The sequence below is a fragment of the Pygoscelis adeliae genome, unplaced genomic scaffold (assembly GCF_000699105.1).
Source record: "Pygoscelis adeliae isolate BGI_AS28 unplaced genomic scaffold, ASM69910v1 Scaffold289, whole genome shotgun sequence".
Classification (NCBI taxonomy): domain Eukaryota; kingdom Metazoa; phylum Chordata; class Aves; order Sphenisciformes; family Spheniscidae; genus Pygoscelis; species Pygoscelis adeliae.
Genome location: NW_008825499.1, coordinates 1,844,239 through 1,863,195, shown reverse-complemented (window position 1 = coordinate 1,863,195; position 18,957 = coordinate 1,844,239). Strand labels below are relative to the sequence as shown.

At 37.6% G+C, this 18,957-nt stretch overlaps 1 protein-coding gene across 1 annotated transcript in view; it reads right to left on the bottom strand.

Annotated features, from left to right (window-relative positions):
- Positions 1–753: 753 nt before the first annotated feature.
- Positions 754–18,957, bottom strand: part of GNE (glucosamine (UDP-N-acetyl)-2-epimerase/N-acetylmannosamine kinase) — a 20,957-nt gene continuing 2,753 nt past the window's right edge. The window contains exons 2-12 of the mRNA XM_009331521.1: positions 18,724–18,932; positions 15,352–15,803; positions 14,078–14,230; positions 13,400–13,612; positions 12,619–12,706; positions 11,317–11,527; positions 7,979–8,108; positions 4,650–4,871; positions 3,481–3,663; positions 2,726–2,842; positions 754–2,008 (exon numbers count right to left, since the gene is read on the bottom strand). Coding sequence (XP_009329796.1) covers positions 1,773–2,008; positions 2,726–2,842; positions 3,481–3,663; positions 4,650–4,871; positions 7,979–8,108; positions 11,317–11,527; positions 12,619–12,706; positions 13,400–13,612; positions 14,078–14,230; positions 15,352–15,803; positions 18,724–18,887 — 2,169 coding nt within the window. The 5' untranslated portion in view covers positions 18,888–18,932 and the 3' untranslated portion in view covers positions 754–1,772. The remainder of the gene's footprint in view (positions 2,009–2,725; positions 2,843–3,480; positions 3,664–4,649; positions 4,872–7,978; positions 8,109–11,316; positions 11,528–12,618; positions 12,707–13,399; positions 13,613–14,077; positions 14,231–15,351; positions 15,804–18,723; positions 18,933–18,957) is intronic.

The window sequence follows — 18,957 nt, the reverse complement described above, 5'->3', positions numbered from 1 at the left end:
TATTGAGGTTACTGGGAATCACCAAGTAAACCAAGCCACATAGGAAAAGGAACTAAGAACCTCTGGTGACATAAAGCCTATTACAACTTTGCAAATGGTTAAAAGCCAGTATTTGCTGATTTTGAGAAAAACTACGGTATAGAGGCTGCGCAATTATTCCTGGAGATATCAAGGAGATCTGGTGGTGTTTCTAGAGTCTGCTATGAAGATGTGAGTTCTCAGTAAGCATTCCTTGTGGAAGAGAGGATTAAGTGAAGGCAAGCCTGTGTAGATTATATCCCAGAATTAGCCAGTAGAGTAGTTCACTACACTAACTGCTGTACAATAATCTTGGACTGAATAGCTGAGGGCAGTGGTTGCAGAAGGTCGTTTCATTTTGGTTGGAGAAGTTTGAGTGTGGAAATAGCCCCTTTTATTCCCCTGTTCTAGTAATTACTGGGCTTCTGAGAATATCATTAAGTGGTGGCTGAGTTAGATGTCAAAATAGGCCATTGAATGCAGGACAGACAATGGTCTTGTGACTGTACCTCCAACAGGTATCTTCTTTCTGGGATAGCTGATCAGTTAGATGGGTCTGTTTTTCTGTTTCTCCTTGTGTCAAAGAGTTGTCATTACTACAGTATCTTGAAAGTGTGCTAAAAAGCAGCTGGATGAAGACAGAGCTATATATCAAGAAGGACTAGTTAAAGAAACATAAACCATGGTTTACCTAGGCAAGCCTTCACTGGTATTTGACATACTTTGCGCCCAGGCTTCTGAATGTCTTGAAGATGAGGATGAGGCTCAGATTTGACTCTCCATCCTGCAAGCTGATAGTGAATGCAGGAAAAGAACAGTGTACCTGCAGCCACCAGAACTGCTGGGGAGATGTACTATGTCACTCTGCAGTGGAAGAGATTTCTTGAAAGGTAGAGTCTTTACGCATCACGTATAGCTGAATTTCAGCTAACTGGCTACCAAAGAATAAACAGTCCCCTCCCTGCTGATTTGGCAGACAAAGTAGTAGATTAAATCCCTTGAGAAAACCCCAAACAATAAAATACAAATAATTTACTGTTGGCCATAGCCAGAAGACAAAGATGCTCACTGCTACACTTGTCAGTTTGTTTGGACTGCTCTGCAGGCTGTAAGCTCCGAGATCTTGAAAAGACCATGATCTTTTTCCTTCATATGCGAAGCTTCTAAAATGGGACTCTGCCCTCTAAAGATGATGTAATAAGTAACTGCCTCCACCAAGTCCTTCATGAACCACGACTTCTAGATGCAGCCTTTTTGGTTGTAGAGGCAGCTTCCCTCGTTTCCACCCACTGAAATTACTACCTGCCATTGGTGATTACATCATACTTACATTGTGGGTGGAAGCCTGGAAACTGAAAAGCTGGTCACATTGTAGGCTTCTCATTTCACATAGGTGGGAAATGAGATATATGGATCCCCAAATGTTAGCTCTAATTTAACACACCATACCCATATTCCCCACCTTACATGAAGATACGCTCATAAATAATTCAGCTGCACTTAAAGCAACATACAGGTTTACAAGAGGTGATTAAAAACAACAGAATTGCACATTAGTTCCTATGAAGTCAGATGAAATTTAGGAAAAATACAAAAAGATAATACCTCAATTAGGAAATGCTGAAGTAGTCACTAATGATTCAGAACACTACTCTGATTCAGTAGCTGCTCTCATCAAAGAAAAATTTTGGGCAAAGTATTCCCTCCACCCATTAGGAATTTGAATAGTCCATTTCTATAATTCTTCCAGGTACCTAGTATATTCTACGTGTAGTATAATCCAGTACCAGGCTAGCAGCTCCAAGAAGAGCAGGATCTGCTAGATTTGAGACCACCACATCCACAGTTTTAACAGAGGACAGAGCCTGTCGATTTATCACATCTTTGACAGCATTAACATAGTGGCTAGCTAGAACTCCAGAAAGGATCACAAGAGAGGGGTTCATGGTGTGCAGAATGTTCACAACTCCAAGACCTAATGCTGTCCCAGCTGAAAAGATAAAATAAAAAGAAATTAAGTAGAATACTCAAATCAGTCCAAGCATCAGTTGTTGAAATAGGTCTCTTAGAAGCAAATGACACTGTCAGGAAAGTGTTCTATTCCATATGGCAGACAGTTTTGAGTTTATGTTATCAGACAATACGAGTTCGCCATTAATTTTTCTTTCAAAGTAAAAGAAAAAAAGGCAATTTTATTGCACAATAACACATTATCCAATGATACAGGTGTGAAAGAAAAAGCAATGCAATACCACTTTTGTAAGCTAAGAGAAAATAGGAAAGCATTATTCTACCATCTTAGTGCTATCAGCTATGTATGAGGAAGAGGGCTGTGTTTAAAGCTAGCAAAACAGTAAAATATCCCATGTAAAGTAGTATGTCAATGGCCTTTGCTCAGACTAGCCATTCACTTGCCTACAATGAAATGTCCCCAAATTTTCTGATATGAGAATGTTGAGACCTCACTTTTTTTAAACTGATCTTTGCAGAAACTTTTCATCTTCTCATTTATTGGTGACTTTTGATACACACTTCGACTCACGTTTCCTCCAACATTTATATTTAACATTTAATTACCGTTAGTAATTTTATATAGAGAGGTCCTCAATGTGCAGAGATCTGTTTGTAGTGTTACAGTGCATTACCATTTCTGTATCCCCAAAAATCTTATCACGGGAGGGCTCCACACTTTTGGCTATGTTCTCACCTGTTCTGAGGATGCTGTCTGCTTTTGTGTTCCCAAGTTTAGCTGCTTGAATGAGATGTGCAGCACTAACAACCTCCTCCTTCTTCATTGACATTCCTTCTACTAAAAGCAGATCCTCTGTTTGAAGAAGAGGAGAGAAGTCAAGAGAAAAAACATGGTGATGTGGTAAGTCAAGAAATGGAGGGTGACAAACAGGCAGTTAAGATCTTTACATCTCTTACTTGCAAACTGAAGCCTGAATCCTGAGCAATCTGTTCAACCCTGAGTTTAGCCAATCCGGTCATATCCACAGTATTCAGGGAACTACTTGTAGAAGCAGGGCATCAAACTCAAACAGTTATGGTATGGTAATTCACTAGTCTTGTCAGCCCCAAAAGTTAATAAAATAAATGTTCTCAAACTTATCTAAGAGTGAGAAGCTACTGCTGAAAGACAATCACTGTGAAACCAAACCGCACAGAATGCCTATCAGATTACCTTACAGCATGCTTAAAAAGGAGAGGCTAAACTCTACTACATGCTTCTGGTAATTTTGAGACCAGTGGTTCCAAATGTGGCTTGCTTGGGTATTGCCATCACTGAAAAAGAATTATATTGTACTACGCAGGCTGTGGCAGCTCCTGGGTTGGCCATACACAGGAATCCTATCTGGTAGAAAAAGATGGCAGGTCTATTTTTCTTAATATCATCTTTGCAAATTTCTTCATATACTGCAATTTAGTAATCACGTTTTCAAAAATAAAGTACATAGATACCATCATGCAGTTTCTTAGCTTCTCTCTGTAATGCTATTCCAGAGGCATATGCTTCAATACATCCTTGGCTACCACACAGGCACTCTGGTCCATCTAAAGATACAACAATATGCCCAAGCTCAGCAGCACAAAAAGAACTACCATGTATCAATTCGTGTTGATGAACGATTCCACCTCCGATTCCTGCAAAGATATGAAAACTTCTACGATTAAAAACAAACAAACAAACAAAGATAAAGATAAAATACAGTTTTTAAAGGCCCCAATTCTGCAGGACATTGACATTTGCTTATTCTAATACAGACAAAATAAAACGTGCATCAGTGGTCTTCTATACTGGAAACCAATAATTACTGGTTATTGAAAAACTCTTCTCTGTTCGACCCACCTAATAAGCAAGCTCATAGCTCCCTCCTATTCATATATGTATCAAAATGGTATATAATGCTTCTCCTTTCTTAAAAAGCCTATGGATGGTACTGACAGATCTTTTAAGCTTGTGAGTCATGCTCTTTATGCACAAAACTAACCTTTCAAGTGGCCTCAAAATTTTGCATTTCAGAGGACATGTTTTAATGCTGTATTTAGACAGCTAAATCTGTGTGCTAAAGAGCCAGGACAAATAAATCTGCAATCCTCTACTGCCCCTTCCCAAACCCTGGGTGGGGATTCATCAGCTAGTTATTATTGCCACCATTCTAAAGGACTATATACTCAACAAAGGAGAAAAGTTACCCCACATTTGCATTTGAGATAGAATAAGCATCATCTCTCATATTCAGTTGCTTATCTTCTAGGTACATATCCTGATCTGACATGTATTTCTGGAACTGGAAGAGAATTAAGCTATAAAGCTGAAAAAAGCAAAATTATTCCAGCTAAAGTTGCTCAGATTTTCCTTATTTTGAAAAAATGGTTTGCCTGCATAGCTGTATCAGCAGAACTTCTTTTATCAAGCAGCCTATACTATGCAAAAGGTTTCATTTGCCTGAATAAATTAAAAAGTATCCTAAAAGATATAGTGACAAAAGGACTTTTGGTTTAAGAACCTACCATTTAAGGGCTTTGCAGGCACAGTGGTGGTGTTTATGCTTTTAAGATCAGCTGAGCCTCTGAATGATGGTGCTGGTATTTTGACTTTGGGTTTCATTGAACTATAACATACCCACCTGTACCAGTAATGAGTGTTACAAAATTTTCTATTCCTTTTCCATGGCCAAATTTCCTCTCTGCTAGAGCAGCACAGTTTCCATCATTGTCCACCCAGACCGGCAGGTGCAGAGCATCAGATACTGGAGTTCTGAGATCCACAGAGCTCCACTCCTGAATGAGTTTTGTAGAGTGAAGCACAATTCCTTCTCGGGGGTTTACCCTTCCCCCTGTGGAAATACCTAGGTCCCAGAAATACAGGAGAGAAAAATAAAAACTAAGTCTGTATTATACTTTAAGTAGAAGATCTATTTTTGTCTTTGCAATGACAAGTATTTTTATTTCTAATACTACGCGTTGAAGCAGAGCGTGAAAGTAAAAATTTCTAAGTATTACTGGCATTGCAATTTCTGACATGTAAAGATAATTCATAGAACTCCATTGCTCTAATCACAACGCACCCAGTATCTTAAGACTAACTAGCTGGGTAATGGTTAGTGTTAGTCAGAGAGTTAATGTTCCTACTTCAGGCAAGATTACAGCAAATCACTTAATACTTGTGTTTCTTTTTAGTCATGTATGAAAGACATACAATAGCAAACTGTATAAAATAAATTGTTCAAACCCTTCAACAGTAGAAGTGTCCTGAAATTTGCTGTAACTCTCAAGATTTAAAATGACTAAAAATAATCACTGGACTTTGAGTAGTAATTTCTACTTAAAAATACACTGTTTTCCAGAACAATCAAGACTGTGTTCAGAGATTTGCTACTGAACAGAATAATGGCTATTAATAGGCACTATTAGCCAAACCAGTTTTCTCTAGCTGGAGAGGCTTCCAAAGTTGATGGACTCCGTCAGGACCTCCAAAAAGTAGGCCGCTCTATTACGGACGTATTTAGCTCTAGACAACAAAGTTTGAACATTTTATCTATTATTCTTGTACAGAGATTATATAATTGTGTCACTTATCTAACGATGTTCAGAAAAAAAGTCCCGGGGTTAACATTATAATAGAAAGCAGCACAAAAGCTACAAGACAAGCAGCTGAATTGAACATTAAAGCTGTAAGACCCCCAAAATCTCACTTTGTAAAGAACAAATCATCTGAGAACCTGTCAGCAAGTACCTAATAGAAACGACATTCCCAATGTCAATCGTGTGAAGGTCTCCCTAGGATTTTAAGAACCAAATATTTATTACAATAAAACCTTATTTAACACTTAGTTGCTAATTCAGCAATAGCTTAGTAAAACATGTCTACTTTTTCTAAATGCCATAATTCAGTAATTGATGTAAATAACTATGGGAATTAGCAGAAGCTATCTCTTCATTCACTTTTCTCTACTATCAGCTCCAGAAAGATAACGTAAATACTGCATAATAGCAGTAAACAGATGGCTCTCACAAGTACCTCTATGCAACATTTGTGTATAGATCTGGGTCTCCTTTGGTTTAAATTTGTGTTTTGTAAAAGTAAAAAAAAAAAATTTAGTAACAGCTGCTGGTGTTCTTTGGGCCTGATAGTCTTTTACTTCTTCCTCATCTTCATAAAGCTGTTTTTAATATAAATGCTTTGAGTGAAAAAAACCTAACAAAAATAACAAAATTGAAACCAACTGCAGAGCTGTTGCAATCAACACTTATTTGATCATCAAGACAAGAAGATGTTGAAAACTATGATTTTTTTCCAGAGTCCTATTTTTTAATCACTCTGCAAACCTGTTTTGTATTAGTGGGAGTTCTTCAGTCGAAGTTATGCTCATGTAGCTAGTATTTTGAGTGCTGACAGCAGTTTATAGGACTAAAAGGAGGTAAACACTTTGTTTCATTGCTTTCTGTTAGTAGCTCTTTCTCCTTATTCATTTCCAATGGTTATTACTTTTACCCTTACCTATGATAGCTGGAAGAAGGCCAGTGTTACTGATAAAAAAATCCAGGATTAAGTCCAGCCCTTCTGCTGAGTCTTGCAAAAATTTCTCCAAAGTTACAGGAACTCTCCATCTTATGATTATTAGCCTTAACAAAATTACTAGAATCTAATACATTAATTATTCACATAGGAATTATATGTCATTCTCTAAAGAGAACTTTCGATTTCAGCTAGTATTCTGATTCAAACTATGAGTCTGAATGAGGCAAAGAGCAGCTAACAAAAACAGCCAAGTAAGAAATGTCTTATTCTGTAGCACAACTTTTCCCCTCATTACTCAGTAATTGAACAGTAAGCAGTCAGTCACAGAAGAAAAGGGGCTGAAGAATAAACAGAAATGTAATTCTTGTAAAATGATAAAAAAAGGAAAGTTTTTCCCCATATATAAGCCTCTGTAAACCAGTTTATCGTTTCATTATCCTAATAAATGTAGCTGACTGTAAACTGTTCTTAGATACTTACTATAGTGACTACCACAGAGTTTACCATCTTTTCTACAGGAACTATGAGGCTTTCAAGATTTAGCATTTGGACACGATAACATAATCTGGATGGTTAAGTCATGTATATTACCCAACAGATAGTCTGAAAGACTTGATCTGAAGGTCTGACATATTTCTTCTTATGGCTTTGCGTACTTAACATTGTTTTCAAAAATACTTTTGAAAGAAGTTAAAATTAACTTTTCTTCCTACTGTGTGATTCAAGTAAGTTTTGGTCTGGAGCAAACTACTTTTCTTTTGGAGCATTTCTCAGCTAAAATGAGGATTTTATGTCCTCCTTAAAAATCCAGGACACATTAATCGATATCTTCATAAATAACTGTAATACCTAAGACCAAAGCTCCCAGTCATCATTAAACTGAAGAAGTGCTGCCTGCTGTAAACACACAGTTTAACTTGAACTCTACTACAGTGTAAGTAAACCGGCCATCAACAAAAAAGCTGCTTTGCCTCCATTAGCTGCAAATTTAATCTAATGTTTTAGCCTTTTTAGTCTGCCCTAGTGTAACTGAGGATTCTGCTGCACAGTTGATCCTGGCTGTAAAAAAAGGCATACGGACAGTAGAGGAAACTTGACTGTTTCAGCTGCAGTTGTTTCAAGAGCTGTTACAATATACACTAAGCATCTGACTCACAATTCTGAGACTGCAGGGAGCTTCAAAATCCACAAAATCTATATACCACACATTTTAGATATAGTTTAGATATGACTTAGCAGATTGCTTTCATGGCTGTAACAGACTGGGGCAACTTCAGTCTTTATACTCAGCTTCTCATTTTCACAGACATTTAAAAAAGTTTAAGAGCTTAAAATACACAAGATCTGTTTTAGAAAGGTGTTTTAAATTAATCAGTAGTGATTTCATGTTGAAAAACTTAGATGAAAAGACAAAGTTAGTATTTGTTAACTTACCTACTCCCAAAATTCTGCAGTTCACATTTACTGCCTCCGATGCAGCCTCTACGCACATCCTTAGAATTAATTCTAGTCTGTCTTCATAAGTTTTAGGGTTGAGCTGGGTATACTTCTTAACTATTTCACCCTAGAAATTAAAAACAATAAAACATGCCCCATATAATGTACTTCATGATGAAATTTCTCTTCAATTTAAACTACAGGTCAACTTGAAAATGGAGAGTCATAACTTCTCCCTTCTAAAAAAAAAAAAAAAAATACAGATGCATGCCTTAGATCTTGGTCCCACAGGCTGTTCTGTGCAAGATTCCTGACAACTCTGGGGGACAAGTTTGCAAGATTAGGCATTACATTCTGCTTCTGTAATCAACCTCCCCTATCTGAAATAAAATACATATTTTAAGGAACACATGGATTATGTAAGGAAATATCACAGGAGCTACTGGAACTGTTGTTAGGAGTAAACCATGATACAGCAATGCACTTAAGCTCAATACTATAAAGTGTTAAAAAAAAGTAAGAGGGTAGCAATTGCTAAAAAGGACAGAAACCCCATAATGCTTGAAGCAGCAATTGGACTACATGGAAGTTTTGCACGGTGTCACAGACACTGCTATTTTACCAATTGGAGGAGAGTCAGCCAGAGAGAAATGCTACAAATTTCAATGCAACATTTACTATCTTTTCAGAAATAACTTTTCTTCTAAGCAATTATACTTCTGAGTCACTTGAAATATTTCTGGAGTACCATCTACTGTAATGTATGTTGTACGGGGGAGGGAGGGTCCAGGACCAAGGGATTCTTTTCAACCCTAGGACTCATGCAGTGGTAATGAAAGTATTCATTACGCATGCCTGAATCTGTGGGTACTAGGGAACTAATCTTAACGTAATGTTAATATTGCAGGATTAGGCCAGGAAACTGCAGAAGATATGCTGCTTAGCGATGTTACTCTCCCTGTTATATACCCAGTACTCTACAATATATCTAAGTGAACAGTAGCGTATTAATACAACTAAGCAAAAAGGACTAACAAAGACAGTCTGTCTTGCAACATGGTTGAGTCATTGTTGCCAAAATAACCTAGAGAATTCTGAGACGTCAATGGTTTGAGTATTAGATCCCACCATCTCAGCATCACATCAGCAGTAGGGTTTGGGGATTTTTATGACGTTTAGTCTCCCTTCACTTTTGGAGGGGGAAAGGGAATCAGAAGAAGTTATTTTGCAAGGCAAGGCTGCAGCAAACATTATCAGAAGACACAACAGCTTTTAAAAGGAACTTTTGAAAACTCAGTTATTTTCTTCACAAAAAGAAAACCACCTTAAACTCCGCCATTTCCTGTTAAATGCTTACATCTGTTGTACAAATTTTATTATGCAAGTCTGATCCTTTTCATTCTGACTTGCTAACATTCCAACTTTCATAAATGCCACCTCAAGCTACACTCCGCAAAATGGACAGGATTTTTTTTAAGTTCTTTTTTTTTTCCTGGCTGTGTTGGCAGAAAATGTGGTGTCGATTTTACTTCCAAAAAATTACACTTTTAAAAGTTTTCTTTAAGATCTTAAAGATCTGCCAGACATCTCCTTTTAAATGACTGCAAAAATTCTGGACCATATCAGGTCAATTTACATAGCCCTTCATCTTTCTGCAGGCAACTTACTTTTCTTTCTGGGTAACTATGTCTACCTGATCTAGTTACCTGGAAGTATGCAGTGTAACAGGAGGAGTAATTGTCCAATACTGTTGAGAATAAAAGCCAAAGACTTCTTAATATGAGTTTTATTCACATCTTTGAAGTGCTGCATAGTTCAGGATTTTTATGGGTTTTTTTCCCCCCAAACAGGAAGACAGGTATCTAAATGAGTTAAAATTCTTCAGTCCTAACTATCCTTTCATTTATCAACCTGGACAAGAATTATTTCAAATGTTTTTACACCATCACCAAGTAAGTCTTATCCCATAAGCTTGAAGTTTAAATAGAAATTTTGTGGTATTTTCATTGATCTGGATAATCAGCTGACGGTCATGGGTGTTATTTGTTTCACTATACGATGCCTTTGCAAGTGATCTGGCACCAGATTGATACTGATGCTATTTTGGTAGCCTCACTTTTTTAAGACTTCAGTTTTTATATTTGCCAAGTATGAACCAAGTATCTTTCTAGGTTAGATGTCAAATATTTGTGATATGTTGTCTATGGCACAGCTATGCAAGCAATGCATACTTATTAGTGCTATGACACAAGCAAAGGAAAGCTTCCTACTATGCCATTACCAGAGAAATGTGTTGAGGAACTTCTAAGCATGGAGACCATTAAATCACACAGTATCCCTAAACACAAAAATCTCTCCATACAGCCTTGTAAAGGCTGTATCTTCAAGCCTATTTCAAATGGGTTACTTTTACAGGAAGAGAGGCACTTCAGACTCAAAACTCATTCAATCTTTAAAGTCTCTATGAATTCTAGTGTATGTATCATACATCAAAGGACACAGTCAACACCATTAAAAAACAAACAAACAAAAAACCCTGATGTCAGTTTCTTCTTCACTAGACTAAACAATTATAGTTTTTTCAACTTTTCCCTGTTTTCCATGTCTGTAATAATTATTGTTGGTATTCTCCCAATTCTCTCTCCAATTGGTCTACATCTCTGTGGTATGATGCTTTACAGTGAACACTGTTCCAGCTCAGGCTCAGTACTGTCTTACTGATTATGCTTCTATGCAGGAAGATACTGAGAAGTTTTGATTACTGGCTGTTCTTCTCTTCTCTTGGTAGAAGAGATGCAAAATTCTGTATCCTGAACGCACCCACAATGAACCCACCACTCTCCCTCAGTAAATTGCTTTGCTAGATGCTGGTTGTTGCTCAAAATAGTTCTGTGTGTCCATTACATGGCTGTGTAAGGCAGTGGCGAAGTAAGACTGCTCTGGAAGCCTTTCCCTTTTTTGCTTGACATATAAAAAGTCGCAGGGTGAACTGTGAACTTTTACAGCAAACCAACACATCTGAAAGTTGTCCTGTTCTTCAAGGTCTGTATGACCTCCCACAAAGCAGGAGCAGCTAGGACCATGCACCAGCAAATGGGCTTTGCTAGTTTAACAGCAGCCTTAGAAGAGCAAACCAGCAGGCAAATTGTATCAAGACTGTATGAGAGCTGCAACAAATGAGGGAAAATCTACTTTACCCCTCAACAGCAAAAGCCAGTAGGACTGCTTTGTTTTGGAGCTCTTTTGCATCATAAGCCCATATCCCCACTGTAGGAACAAAACCACAAAGCCCAATGGAGTTTGCAGAATATCTAAAAGCACAACAGAATATTTACCTTCATACTGACAATTGCTACTCGGAGATTTGTTCCACCTAGATCCACAGCCAGAGCACTCTGTGTCTCTAGAATATGGTCAATATCTTGAGAGATATTATCTTTGACAGGAGGAAAACAGAATTTCTTTTGCAATGGCTCTTTGAGGTCAATAGATTTGAGGAACTTCAAAATCCTTGGAACAGCATTACCATCTCCGTATATTTTTGAGCTATAATATGAAAAAAAAAGATCAATTTAATTGGAAATAATGCTGCAATCTATAAAGTACTTTATATGACAGAAAGCTGTAACACTATGTCATTACGGAATTATGATATTATGACAATACTGCATCTCACACCACTTGAGTCTGTCATGGGATATGGTGGGTAGTGTCAGTAGTTTGAAGATCACACAACAGATTTTGCAAGTTGGGCATTAGCTCCATTTTCGAATACAAAACATGGAATGTAGAAAACTGGAAAGCTAATGATGCCGAAAAAAAAAAGTAAGAGTTTAATGAAAGGACCCACATAATACAGCTCTAAAATTATGGAAAGTTTATGCATGTGCTACATGTCCAGACAAGATGTACTTATCACACAGATGACAACTACGTAATAAATGGTACATTCATGTCAGTTTGCAACATACAAGTCTGGTTTTACCATATCGTCATACATGGTGTCAGACATTTGGTATTACAGAGTTCAGTTTTATTATTCTATTGCGGTTCTTAAAAAATATACTTTTGATTCTTATCCTTAATTAGACAAATATTATCTCTTGAAGATTATAAGAACTTCTACGTTAAAGAACTGAGGGTCAATACAGTATGACTGAAGGACAACAAAAAGTATCTTGCTATAATCCTGCAGCTACCCTGGAAGCTTGCACTCAGGACTCTCTACGCTTCATGCCTGAGGTCAATCCAGCTATGAAGTAGTGTGTCCTTCAGGCACAAGTCAGAGGTAGGCAGACAGGATGTTCTCCCCCATGCTGCTCCTGTGGAACAAGCTCTCTTAATCATGCTAGTCTAAGCTAACATACGAATTTTGTCCTTTTGACTTTCTGTTAAATGTTAAATTACTAGTTATACCAAAACATTACTAGTAACATTTTGCTCTACAAATACTAATCTGCATACCGGACATTGTACTATGATTTTGAATGAGGCATGTGAAATGAAGAATAATTTGTAACCTCAGACTAGTGCATTAAAAGCACTCAAATCAAATACGATGAACCACCTCAGGACTAAATGCCTTTTACTCTACTGCTTTAACATCCCCTCCAATAAAGCAAGATGAATGTACTTACCATGGATACTGTTTACCAAACTGCAGCTGTAGAGCATGCAGAATCTTATCCTGCGTATCAGCATCACGAACATGAAGAACATTTTCACCTAGATGACAAAAGTTAACATAATAGGACAGGTCAGCTCCTCAAATTACATTAGACGATAAGAACTGCTTTAGAAATGAAGGAATAATTATTTTTGTTTCCTCTGAGGAGGAAAGACTCCGGCCAGGTCGACATTGCTCTTCATCAGTTATATGCCTCCCCTTGCTCCCAATAAAGCAATGGTGACTCCTATGCTGTCATGCATTACAAAACACTAGAGAATAGAGTATTAGCCTTCAACAGAATTTTATTACTAAATTTAAAATGCACGAATGAAAACAGGGGGTAAATGGCTATTTGTGTCATATCTGCTTATGTGTGAAATACCACAATACAGTTATTTCCTGACATGGTGAAGAGTTCATGTTTTTTGAAGTGAAATTTTAATACATGTCAAACATCAAACTAGCTATAAAGGAAAACAATTAGTTGCCTATTCTGCTAAATGGAATCCACTGCAAATGGAGATGTATTTTAACTTGTCTATAGATAGAAACCTCATTATCTTACATAAAACACACAAGTAGCACTAACATGATACAGGAATCGCCAGCGAAGCTTTAAAATGGGTCAAAAATTATGTTGCACTGATACTGCAAGATGGCCTCCGTCAAGCATTCATTTGACTTTACCCAGTGGAACAAAAAAAATCTCAGAACCATGAGGAAATTAAAGTAGTTAAGCAAACATGTACCTGTTTCTCTTCCTGTCTGACGTGTCCCCAAGTTGATGACAGGTGTACCAAATGCTCCCACCTCTCTGACACCACAACTGCTGTTACCAATCATACAACCAGCGTGAGCAACTAGCTGAATGAACTGGTCAAATGGAACATGCTTTACTGCCCGAAAATTGGGATGATGTTCAATGCCCTTCTTCCTCATCACCCGAACCATCTCTTTGCTTCCTACAGAAAAATGAGGTAGAATAAATGACTCAAGTTCTATTGTTAAACTGAAAGTCCAAACATGCAAAGGAGCTAATAGCTGTTCATTGAGTTGCCAGCTCTGAGTTGTTTTTGTTCTCTTTTTATCCTCACAGCGTAAGTTGCAGAGCTGGGCATGTAAGCCAAGTTTGATCCCAAAATCTACTGCAAAAATGTTTTTGTAGTTTTTAGTTAATTTAAGACACACTAATATTGCTTCTACGTGTCACATGGTTTCCATTCATCTTCCCCCCCACACTGAAAAGCTGGAATGTCCTCCAGCAATGTGAACATGGAGCTGCAGCAGATGCACACCTGATGCTGAGACCATCTGATGCTATTTCCATCAGGCTGGAGGTTCTGGGATAAAAGTACGCCATAAGAACCAATGGAAGTTTTAAAGACAACCTGTTACGTGTCCCTCCGTCATGAAGGTATTTTACTCACCTGCATCCACATTAGGGAATAGAACAAGTGTTCTCTTGTTGAAGGAGATGAGTGCATCTAGTGTCAGCTCAAACATCTTTATGGAATGTTTAATATCTGTGGTTACAGGATGTTGCAGAGCAACTATATAATCTCTGGTTTTGACATCGTCACCTGTCCAAATGGAGTTCAAGAAAAATTTTTTTATTGGCATACAGTAGTAAGAGGAAGGGAGGACATACTTTTGAAACTACCAGTGTGAAAGCCTGAACAGTCAAGGCACTGAATGGGATATCTAACACATAAATTTCAATGCTACAATAAAACTCAAGGGAGTACCAGGAGGATCTAGCTTGTTACTTCCCTCTCTAAACAAGTCTCATAACTTTAGAGACCACTACCTAAACCCCAACAAACCGTTAACTTTCAGGCCTACATCTAAAGCTTTGCAAGACTATACCAGGAATAGTCTTGTAAATCTGGAATAACATGAAAGCCCTGAAGCTGCTCAGGTTTTCTGACAGTTCTCCATCCTCAAGCAAAGACTTCATTCCCATTGCTTTAAAAAAGTCAGTCACACTTGTTTTAGTACATTTGATAAAAAGTTTATCTGCAAAATATTCACCTACTGATCTAAGAAGATTCCAGCTTCCAACTACACAGGTTAACGTGCCATAAAGATAAAAAGCAAACACAACCCCCCATTGTTTACAGGAATTCTCTGTAAGTTAATGAATATGAAACACCAAGAGCCTTTGGCACATGTTGCCCTGTTGCAGTGCATGCCTCAAAAGAATGTCCATAATATAAATTCTCTTTGATTTTTTTTAGATTAGCCCTGAACAGCTCTGATTCTATTTAAATACATCCTTTAAACCAAAATAATTGTTCATATAAGACTATTATGTTTTTAAATTGTTCAGCTCAGAGAAATTACCCATTTAAGGAGTCATTTTTTTGATTTGGCAGACGGACCAGACGTGTTTGCTAGGACAGATTTGTAGCTTTCCAGCTGTATATGGTAGAACACAGATCAAAAGAAAAAGAAAATGTAGGAAGAAAGAAATACTTGATGCTATTACCAAATAGACTAGTTTTTTGAGACAAAGCAGGTTGATGCTTGATAATAATCTCCAATTAAGACAACATAAACTTACTAACAATAAGTCCGTCTGTTTCTTTCCTGCACTTTTCTCAGAGCCACTGGTCAACAGATCCCACAGACTGATAACCTAGTTACTGAGTTTGTCTAGTGTTGAAAGTCATATGAAAAACATAAAAAATGGACTGCTCACCTAGCCACATGCGTATAATACTCATGTAGTCCTTATTTTTGGCAGAGAGAAGCTTGTCATATGAGGGACAGCCTGCTAAAAGGATGCGGTCATGGTCTTCACACATGGCTATCAAATGCTGCTCTGCACTCCTTGTGCAGCACACGTGGTAATGGGCCAGTTTGGTTATAGCATGTCTGATAGAGTCATCAATGGTCCCACTGACTTCCCCACCTTCAATGTGAAGAATGCGAATATTCATCAGGGCTGCAGATGTGGCCAGGGCCAAAGCATCAAATCTGTCCCCGTGAACTATCATTATGTCAGGTTTCAGGCGGTTCAGGACATCTGGTAACTTGACTAATGCAAGGCCCACTGACTCCACCATAGCTGCCTCATCCTCTCCTCTCACAATGGTGTGCAATCTTGTATGAATATCGAAGTCATCTTGTTCAATCATACGATAGGTATTACTAAAGGTAAGAGGAAAAAGGTTAGCGTAAATACAACTTGGTTTTAGAGCAACATAGCTTGATGAAATAACTGCATATTAGAATATTTGTACTAGGTTTGAACAAAGGCCTGCATATCACATCTCCTTCATTGAGGAAACTAATTTTTAAGATTTTAAAAGAACATTCTCATCCATACAAAGATCTTCCCTCATCTTGCAAGCATCAAGTTTTTCTAGACACCTTTAATGAGGAGCCTTGCTGAATGTATTCTGGAAACCCTCAGAAATCAAACTCTTTGTTCATGTGTTTGCAGAGCCTTTCGGAGAATAGATATGGCATAATTTCCTTTCAGGAAAGGTATGTTGACTCCTCACCAATATACCAACTTTGCTGGACAAATGTATAAATACAACAGATATAATGCAAAGCTGAGGCCTGTATGTTCAAGGAAAATATCCTGCAGCTAGCATCCATTTTGTAGATTCTGTATGTGAGTTGTATCAAGACTTATATACTCATAGACTTAAGAAATCACTGCACAAAGAGGCCTTACGTTCAAAGGAAACAGGCTTTCACACTAAAGAAAAAAGGTTTTCCACACATACTACCAGCTTCATTCCACGATGAGAAAGTTAAAACATACCTTGAATACTGTGAATTGTTATTGTTTACAGTTACGTATTTGAAATGTGAAAGATCATACATCTCTGTAAGATTACCTGTTTTCCACATTCACTAAACCTGACCTAAGTAGTCTGCACACTCTGGCTGGAATAAGAGAGAAAAAAACCGAGAAGTTTTCCAATTTTGTCTTCAACCCATCTGACACATTCACTGTCTTATTCACAGGATTACACTTTTAAACTGATTTAAATCAGATTTAATTTTCATTAAATCTACTCTGCTACTCACATTCTGCAAATGAAAATCTCATGATCTGCAAGCTGAGCAAAGATAGCAAAGACTATAAAGTGCTCCAGCTCAAGTAAAGAAGTAATCTCCGTTCTGCGTAACTAAAGAAAACCCTATCTACCTACTCAATTCTGCTTACTGCTGTAACACACAGGATATATTCCTAAAAGTAACTTGTCAGGTATTTTTTTTTTAAAGGCAAATTCTTGTTATGTGACAGAGTGAAGCAGCTCAGATTTTTATAGCATAAACTGCATCACATTTCCAACTCCATTTACAACTATCCTTCACAGACCTGCCTTTTTCTCTACTGTGTGCATTTATCTCAAAAAAATTTCTTCTCTTTTCTTCTATATTCCTTCCCTTCTGAAAGGTCAAAATCCAGGGAACAAACAAGACTGCATTTTTGTTGTTTTGTTTCTTTTACTATCATCCAAATGTTTCAGTAAGAAACATTTCACAGGATCGCTATAATTTGAATTCTGCTACCATTGACTACCCTACTCAAATCACTGGAACACATACATTTTGAGGACCCACTAATTCTCCAGGATCCCCCAGATTAAGAAGTGCAGGGCTAGGTCCCAAAAAAAATCCCCAAGCAGTACCAGGGTTTAAGAATACTTACCACAAAGCAATTAACAGCAACATTTATCAGATCAAAATCTCTATTGCTTTGTGCATTATAAATTATTTACATCAGAGACAGGTGTTAAACACCTTGGAATTGGAAAAGTAGTATTTCATATTACTTTGCACAAGTCTTGCACACAGCAAAGGGTTCAGGACCAAAGAAAAATCAGGGCCATGTTTCTCCTCTTCTGCAAATGAAATGGGACTACCTTATTTCTCCAGTCAGACAGGATGCAATTCAACATGCTAACCTGGCAAGAAGTTTGATTGGGGATTTTTTTGTTTGTTTTTTTTAAATCAGGTTAGTTTTGTGATGTTGAATTCACCTTGCCATGTCATGTTATTAGATGGAAACAGCATCCAGTACAAAGCAAGGAACAGGGCACTATACTGAGAATGGGCAGCAGTGGAACTTCCTGTCGTATTAGTTTGAGATAATATAACTTCCTCACACCCTAACTTATAAAGTGCCAAAATTTCTCATTGGAGAGTCCAAAAAGTGTTTTTACTTGAAGATATGCATAACATTTCTAATGTTATCAGCTCAACAACGCTGATATGCTTACGCTAAAGTCTGATTTTGACTTGCAGAGTAAGCGTTTTCCTATCTATTTCACTTACTGGGCCCAATCTGGTAAATGCAGTCTGAGCAAAACCAACCAAACCTCCACCACAACCCCGACAAGAATATGCATGCTGTTCCTTCTGCCCCTCCCCTCTGCGAATAGGAGAATATTCACCTGGGATGTGGGAAGTCCTTCCAAAGGAAGGGATTTGGACCAAGACATTCCAACATCCCAGGCAGGTAACCTGACTGCTTACTTATAGGGTGTTACAGAGGGGACCCTAATCTCTCCTGCCAAACCATACCTAATACATCTATCAGTTATTCGGTGGTTGTCTCTTTCTGACAAAACCTTTCCTTCCTCCACAATCCTGGAAGTAAGAACTAACAGTATTCCCCTGGGATATGGAATATATATAGTACTTTCTCCAATAACTATGCAAAGCAGAAGAGCTGCAACTTAAAATGACTGAAGATTATCTTTTCTCTGTGAAAATTAAAAACAGTAGCACATTTGCATTCAATAATCACCAGATTCTTAGGGAAGTCTGAATGAATTGAGTTTCTCACTTCATATAGTCTGTGATCCTGTTGAAGATCTCAATTACAGCATTTACCCAAAACTTTCTAAAATTCCAAGATTGGATGGAAAAAAACCAGAAGTATGCAATCTCAGAAGGAGCTGCAAAATGAAATAAGATCTGAAAAAATACATTTAAAATTTTGTTATGTACATTCATGATGACAAGGATTTTGTTACCTAACATTCATGATGTTATCACTAACACCCCACAAACAGATTGGCAGAGGTACAAAAATTCACCTTACCCATAATCATCAATCAGGTGGGAACCAAGCACTACGACATCAAGCTCAAAGAACTGTGGTTCTGCCTTAATACCAAACATAATGGGAGCTAATTTTGAATAATCAGCACGGTTGCAAGTAGCAACACAAACGCGAAGTTTGTGGTTGTTTCCATTCTTCTCCATGACTTCCTTTTGTTTCTGTTTTGAAAGATTCTTGAAATACACTTCCTGAAATAATGGGGGGCGGGGGATG